Source organism: Belonocnema kinseyi, chromosome 4 (genome assembly GCF_010883055.1).
Source record: "Belonocnema kinseyi isolate 2016_QV_RU_SX_M_011 chromosome 4, B_treatae_v1, whole genome shotgun sequence".
Lineage (NCBI taxonomy): Eukaryota > Metazoa > Arthropoda > Insecta > Hymenoptera > Cynipidae > Belonocnema > Belonocnema kinseyi.
In genome coordinates this window covers 87,661,434-87,669,373 of record NC_046660.1, presented here as the reverse complement: position 1 = coordinate 87,669,373, position 7,940 = coordinate 87,661,434, and the positions used below count along the sequence as shown (strand labels likewise).

Below are 7,940 nucleotides of genomic sequence, written 5' to 3'. Positions count from 1 at the left end.
AAGCAGTTTAATTTTCGATTGAAATTTTGAACTTTCTACCAAATCGTTGAATTTTCTGGTTTGATACACGATTTTTTCACAGACGATTCTCATTTTAAAACTAAAATTTTTTTTTTAATAAGAAATGTCATATTGAACTAAAATTGATCATTTTCGACTATAAAATTGCATTCAAACAAAAACTATAAAATTTCTACAAAATGAGATAAACTTTCAAACTATTAAAGAAAAAAAGCCATAACATTGTTAAATTTTCATACTATATAGGTGAACTTTGGAAGAATAAGTTTATTTTTCATTAAGTAAGGATTAGATTTTTACACTATTGTTAAAATTTTGACAAATAATTCAATTTTAAGCGCAATTTTAAAATTTGTAATAACAAAAGTTAACTTCTAAATAGAGATATGAATAGTAGGAACTAATAGTTTAACAAAAATCGAATTTTGTTTTCAATAGGTTAAAAATATTAGTTATTTTCATTTTGAACCACAGGCTATTAGACTCTTACGAAATTATATAATTGTAATTTTTTAAAACCTAATAATAACTTATACTTGTTGTTACTCCCAGACGGAGAAATTATATATGGTTTATATATAGTGTGAAGTTTTATATATAATATTCATTTGTGTTATAAAAAATGCATAAAATAAATAAATATTATACATAATACTTCACACTACATATAAACTATCATAATATTTCTGTCTGGGCTAACACATTTTATTTTTGGCAACTAATTTCAATATTATTCTACGTATATTCAATTCACAGAGCTTATAATTCATAATTCTTATGTATGTACACTTCCTAAGATTATAAAATCGCCTGGAAAATTGTCCTCCCCCTCCCATAAAGAATTAACGTACTTTATCCATGACCACTAACGAGTTACTAGGTAATAATGGAAAATACATAGATATGTGGATTTATAGTGGTACAATAAATTCTTTATTTTTCTGAATGTGATATGTACAAGAATTTAACATTTGTTTCCCAGGACTTGATTCACAGTCTTCAGAAGTGGGTAATTCCCTCTTCCACAGAATCCACTCATATCATCGTCTTCTAAACTATCCACGAATAAACCAGCAAGCTTCATACTTTTAGCATATTCAGCCTTTTTCTTGATGGAGCTGAAAATAAATGTTCAAATTAAATCTTTTCAACTTTATTGAAATAAAAACTTGAATCAAATTGTATGTAAAGACTTACGCAACATTTTCATAGCCAATCACATTCTTCCCTTTGTACATATATGGTACTTGTTGTTCTTTGTCGTAGATTTGTTTCCATGTACGATCTTTTTCATTTGGGCAAGTAAAGGCATAGCTTGTCGTTGTTGACCTATATTTTACAGTATCGACAAATGGTTCGTCTTTACTAACTTTTTTTGCCTTAGCTAAAGTATATGTCATTGCCTTCAAAGTAGTTCCCAGTATTAACTTGTTGGGTGGAGCACCTTTCGAAATCCAGTATTTCACAATGGAATCCTGCGAATAGAATTGGTTACAAAATAATCATTATATGAATTTCTTCTTGTTTACCAATTTTGAATCTTGTTCGGCGGGGTTTGGTTTGTTACAATAAACGAGAAGTGTATTAACATCAGAATCTGAGTTTTGCACATTTTCTAATTATTTTGGGAAAAATCAACTAACACTATTTTCTTAAAAATTAAATTAAGTTTTTGTTTGTTGTTTAAAATGCGAAGTAGGGACTGACAGCGTCCACACGATTGAAGCACACATTCCTAATTATCAAGACAAAGTTTGAAAAATTGATCAATAAATAATATAGCTTTGTTCTACTAGATGATTGTTGAATTATTTAATAAGGTTTTTAATTATAAAGCTGTAATGTTGTAACTGCATAAAATTAAAAAATGGCAAATTAAAAATTACACAGGCACACAAAAAAGGCCCGGAACTTCCAACGAAACACATATTTTATCATGCACACAAAACAAAACATCTCATCTCGTTAAAACGAGACCATTAATTAATTTTTAAAAAGTTTATGAAATTGTGACATGTGTCATCCCTTATTTACCACAAAATGATATATTAAAATACAAAATTATTCTGATAGATTTAGTTGGAGATTTCAAACACATTTTCTTAATGTGAAATGGAATTAGTTTATTATAGGCACGATTTAAATTTAGTGCAGTTGCATAATTTTAAAAAAAATTAAAAATTTGAACCTTTAAAATTTTAATATTAATTTTAGAGAAAAATAAAAGAGTACAATGAGTCATAATGTATATTTAAATATCAAACATGTTACATTTAAACAATTCTAAATTTGTCAGGTATAAACCTGATGCATCGGAATATAATTTACCAATTTATTTTTGATCATATATAGGAAATTCTGGAGAGCAGAAACATTTCAAATCACAAATATTCACCAGGAAATAATTTTAATGAATTGAAAACGAATTAAATGCATATCTTCATGAGAACATTTTTAATTATTTGGTAATGACTAATAAAAATTTTCTTTTTTGTCTTAATTTTTAGCGGTACTTTCAAATAAATAAAATATTGTTGCTAATCAATGTACTTACAACATTCAATTTTTTATCCTTCGTATTTTCTTTGGACGAATGATACAGTGGAGCAAGATGGCCAGATTTCAATATTTTGCCATCTGTGTAAAGATCTCCGTGCAGATTATAAGCTCTCAAATTTATAAAGGTTACATACTTCGATATTCCTTTAATATCATATCTCTTAGCAATTGATTCTATACCTTCAACTGCTAAAGCTAAAAGTAATCCTTTTTTATCGAATTTTTCTTTGAGTGCCTTTAAGAGTAAAACGAAATTCTGCTTGTCAGAATCATTTGCATCCTCTTGAGTTAGATATTGCGATTGGAGGTCGATACCATCGAACTTATGTTTTTCCACGAAGTTCAGAATATTATCAACAAGTTTTTCTCTCAGAGTCGGATTAAACAATATTCTATAAAGTGACAAAAATTAATATGTTCATTTTTAATATGTCAATATATAAATTTTTGCAAATGTGAACAATATAGATTTCTATTTTTAATCTAGGATAGAAATGGAAAACTGACTTATTTTTTGTATTTTTATGAGAACCATCCCAAATGTCATCCTGCATTGCGACGAATGTTTTGAAGTGTCTATTTTTTTCTCGATGATCGTTGGTCCCTTGAAACTCACTTGTATCCATGCCTATATTGTCATTAGCCATTTGTACAGAAGCGTCTTTTTCAATGTTAGCCAGACCGAAAAATATATTAGTGCAAAGATGATCATCGGTTTGATCATCTCCTTGAAAACTACTGTAACAATTAATGATTTCTGGAAATCAAGGATAAGAATTAGTTTTATAAATGGCAATGTGCATTGTTTTTCCTTAACTTTAAATTTATATTTTTCTACTGAATATAATAACTGGATTTCGTTTGTAAGATGTTTTGATTATAAGAGACCGTTATAGAACAATGTCAAAATGGTATTGGGAGGGGGGTGGGCGGTTAACAGGTTTTATAACTATCTAGGGCGTAGCGGCGGAGGGGTTTATATAGAATGTAACGTCACGCATGGAAAATATGAATATAATTAACAACATTTTTTAAATGATCGAAAGAAGAGAAATTACCAATTATATTTTAGAATTCAAGCATCTAAATGCAGATTTCACACTTTTCGTCCCTTTTTTTAAAGTATTTATTTTTTTGTTCTGTTTTCAAAAAGCTTCCCCTTTTTCTCGTTTTCTCCTAAATGTAAATTAAACTCTTGGAACCTAATAACAAAATTCAGCTATTCTTTTTTAGAAAGTTTACTCTTTTTAATGCAAATTTAAATAATGGGAGTTAAATTGCTCTATTAAAAAATTATTTTGTTGCAACAAGATTCAAATATTTTGTTTAACATTTTTTGTCTTCTCATTAGAAATTTGGTCGTTTTAAGTTGAAAATTCAACAATTTAGTTTATTATTAAAATGTGTTAGGCTGTACGTTCGTATTTTTGGTAGAAAATAATTCTCCTTAATTGCACATTAAGCTTTTTGGTTAAAAGTTCAATTAATTTGGTCAAGATTTCTTTTACTAGTTAAAAATCCATCACTATGGTTAAAAATTTAACTATTTCGTTAAAAACATTTTCTGATAAAAATAAACTTTCTTAAAAATTTGACAATTTTGTTGAAAATTCGTGTTTTTTCAATCAATGTCAATAAAATTTCAGTTATATAATATACTTTGTTTTAAATTTGTCTTTTTGATAGAAAATGTGATTGAAAAATAATCGTTTTCAGATAAGAAAGGATGGAAAAGGTTTTCAAAATAGCGTAACGTCATATATGAAAGGCCCTTAACATGATATCTATCACTTACTCTGACACTTCTTATCAGTTCCTGGCATCCTCGCTGTACGAGTATGCTTGCCTGAAGCACCTGAAGCGAACGCCGAGCATATTCCAAGTAAAAGTATTAACTTATACATCTGCAAACAATTAAATTAAAATATTAGAAATATGGAACAAATTTAATTATAGTTGTTGATTTTCTGATTATTTTTTTAACATTATTTTCTCGCGCAAATCATTATCATACACTAGAGATATGATTTCATAGGGTATTATAAGTCAGAAGTACTGACTTAAAAAATCTCATTTGTCGAATTTAAGTCAAACTTAGATTAAGGTTCTGCCATTAAATTACAGTTCCTGAAAAAAAAGTGCTTGAAAAGTGTTGAAAACCATACTAAAATTGTAAAAAAAGAAAAATTTTGTATAGCTATTAGGAGAGTTAAAAATGATCAGAACAGAACGGAATTTAGAAAACTCTTAGTCTTATTATTATGTTTCTCATTTCTTGAAGTAACAAATCATAATAAGAAAAACTTTTTTTAACAGAATATTGAAGCTTAAGCTTTAAATTACTAGTGTTAAAATTATAAAATAATTTATAGATGATTATAGCATACTCTTAAAATGATTATCAACCGAAGAAACTATTTCACAACTATTGTATAGAATAAATAGTTTTCGCAAACAAAAATTTAGACATGAAAACTGAAAAAAGAATGATTAAATCAATATATAAATTCAATTTAGAAACCTTAAAAAATTACATATAATATTTTTAATTAAATATGTAGACTTACCGGAAGTAGTTGTGCTGCGCTCAACGAGTTTCGGTGAACCTACCCACGGCAAACTTATAAACGTTTAATTTTATTTGTAAAATGATCTTCGTATAAATGAGACTAATTAAACGTAATAGGAAGAATTTCTAAAGCGTTCTCCAAGAATTTCACAAAAATACAGTACCCTGGTTAAATGCACAAGTTAATTTATACTCTATTTTAATGCTGAAAATCACTTAATTCACGACGATATCATTACTGCCGAATTTCTTAAACCTTTGGTAAATATTGCCGTAGTTGGAAAATAGCACCAGTCATATAAAATAAATAATCTAGGGTAATTCTTCATTCTTCCGTATTCTGAAAACTAACTTTATTTATTTTCGGGATGTCATAAATTTTAGATAATGCTCGCGCCGACTTGTGCCCCGCCTTTTCAGCTTCACGTATTTTTCGGGGGTATACTCCAAAACCTAACGGTCTTATTCAGAGTTAAGATAAAAATTATTCTATAAAATGTTAGCAAAGCGTTTTTAGAAAAACAAATGAACAGAAGTCTATTGGCTGATTGGTTGAAAGAAATCAGCTTGCCTGCAGAACTTTCATAATTTCAATTCTTTACAAACCTCCCACCACACGAGGTTTGTTAAGATTAACCCATTGGCCGTATGTTAGACGTTTACTTAACTTTTTTTAAGAATTTCATGGAGTGTAGAAGTGACATGACTGCAGAAAGAACCATTGATGTTGAAAATTTCAATTCCAATTTTCGAAATTATATTGTGTCCCGTTTTCCATTTTTATTACGTGAATAATTCAACTGCTTGATTGAGAAATATATTTTTTGTTAAAAATTAAAAAACTATTATAGAAGATTAGTCTTTTTTGTCTTGAAATTTTTAATATTTAGTAGAAAATTTAATTTTCGGTCGATAATTCAATTTTCAAGGTTTTAAATTCGTTTTTATTTTAAAATTGAAGTATTTTCTCCTGGTTTAACAATTGAAATTTTTCAGTCTAAGACTTCAACTATTTGCTAAAAGATGTATGAAATTTGTTGAAAAATCAACCATTTAGTTATTATCCTGACCAATTTTTTATTGATTTTTCAGAAAATTTGTATTTACGAACCACTATAATATTTTCTTTTTTTTATTAGAATTGATTTCTCGAATTGCTCAAATTTTATATTTGTCAAAAACTTCATAAAGAGTAAAAATTACATTAATACAAAAAGTTGCATTGATATTTGAAATTTAAAACTCAATTTTTGATGAATCTTTAAATTATAATAATGAATGAATGAATCTTTAATGAATCTTATGATAATGAATCTTTAAATTATAATTTTCAAATGATAATTCATTTATCATCCATAACTGCGTCTTTGATAACATCACGAAAAATGATCCTGGCCAGTACCCGTTCGGCTCCCGACATTGAGATATAACCAGGGTTGTCTCGGCCAGTAACCGGCCGGCTCCCGATTTGGTTTTTTGAGACAAATGTAGCCCGACCGGCTCCCGACTGGTTCCTATCCATGAAACCCAGCCAGGGGTAGCCCAGCCGGAACCCGACCAGAAACCTTGCTGTAGTCGGGACAACCGGGGAAATTTCTGCACGGGATGTGATAAATTCTTGATGCTGATTCTGATAGAATTTTTACAAGAAAAACATATCTGAGCATTCTATATCGATATCGAGTAGCAAGTGTAAGATTCAGATATTTTCTGTGTGCAAAAATTCATATATTCAAGCAGCAGTATTAACTGCGAATCTAAAAAAGTATTGTACTATTTGAAAGTGGAAAAATATTTTGAAACCATAATTTTTCATTCATGAGAGATCGTTGCGAAAAAGAAAAAGGGATTTAATAAGCGGAGGGAAAAAATACCACTATGTTAGAAGCTTTTCCTTCAGTCCGATTTCCTTCAAGGACTGTCTAAATTAAAGATCTTGAGTTTCGTTTTCTTCTGTGATGGCTTGAATGTAAGATTTTGTCATAAAGAATCAAGACGACAAATAAAGTTTGCTTTTTTGTACCATAAAACAGTGTTGATCAGTACTGTCAGATATAAAGTGGAGTCACGAAATAGTACGGTGAGAAAAGTAAAGGTGCGAAAATTAATTAATTACTATTTTTGAACAAGTAAAAGAATATAAAAAAACAAAATTATGGATGACTATTGATTCGTCTGTGGCAAACACTTAATATATACGTTTTCGAAATGTGCAACGTAGGAATTGGCACAGTAATGAAGCCTTTTTTACAATAAAACACACACTCTCTTACACTATCAGAAATAATAATTGGAAAAATAGTTTCATAAAGAAAGAAGTAAAATAGAGTCCATCCAAACTGAATAAAAAAATTAAGCGGATGTAAACTACACCTTAGTTATGTATAAAATTTTAGAATAAGTCTAAAATCAAGCTTAAAATAATCGGAAAAATACGTGTTGCACACAAAGAAGAGGGTGAGGGTATTTATATATTCATATCAAATCATTAGAATCTTTAAAAGGCATACATAGTTTATAGGTAAAAATAATACTTTTAGGTCAAATTTTCAATTTCTTGAAATCTAGACAGTATATCGAAGATATAATCTCAAAACATGGAACAATAATGATCTTCGTCAAAAAGTCTTTAAAATGTAATGATTTTGTAGACCACCAACATCGAATTACAGCGATATTCGTAAATCTTATACCAGGTGTATACATATGAAACCGGTATTGCCATCTAGCGGCCAGTAGGCACACTTGTAGGCACTGTCGGAACTTACCATTTGTGTTAATTGGCGTATTG

At 28.7% G+C, this 7,940-nt stretch overlaps 1 protein-coding gene across 1 annotated transcript in view; it reads right to left on the bottom strand.

Moving 5' to 3' along the window:
• Nucleotides 1–985: 985 nt before the first annotated feature.
• LOC117170995 (probable chitinase 10) overlaps nucleotides 986–7,940 on the bottom strand; it is a 33,549-nt gene continuing 26,594 nt past the window's right edge. The window contains exons 2-6 of the mRNA XM_033358040.1: nucleotides 4,376–4,484; nucleotides 3,088–3,337; nucleotides 2,576–2,972; nucleotides 1,219–1,496; nucleotides 986–1,139 (exon numbers count right to left, since the gene is read on the bottom strand). Coding sequence (XP_033213931.1) covers nucleotides 986–1,139; nucleotides 1,219–1,496; nucleotides 2,576–2,972; nucleotides 3,088–3,337; nucleotides 4,376–4,484 — 1,188 coding nt within the window. The remainder of the gene's footprint in view (nucleotides 1,140–1,218; nucleotides 1,497–2,575; nucleotides 2,973–3,087; nucleotides 3,338–4,375; nucleotides 4,485–7,940) is intronic.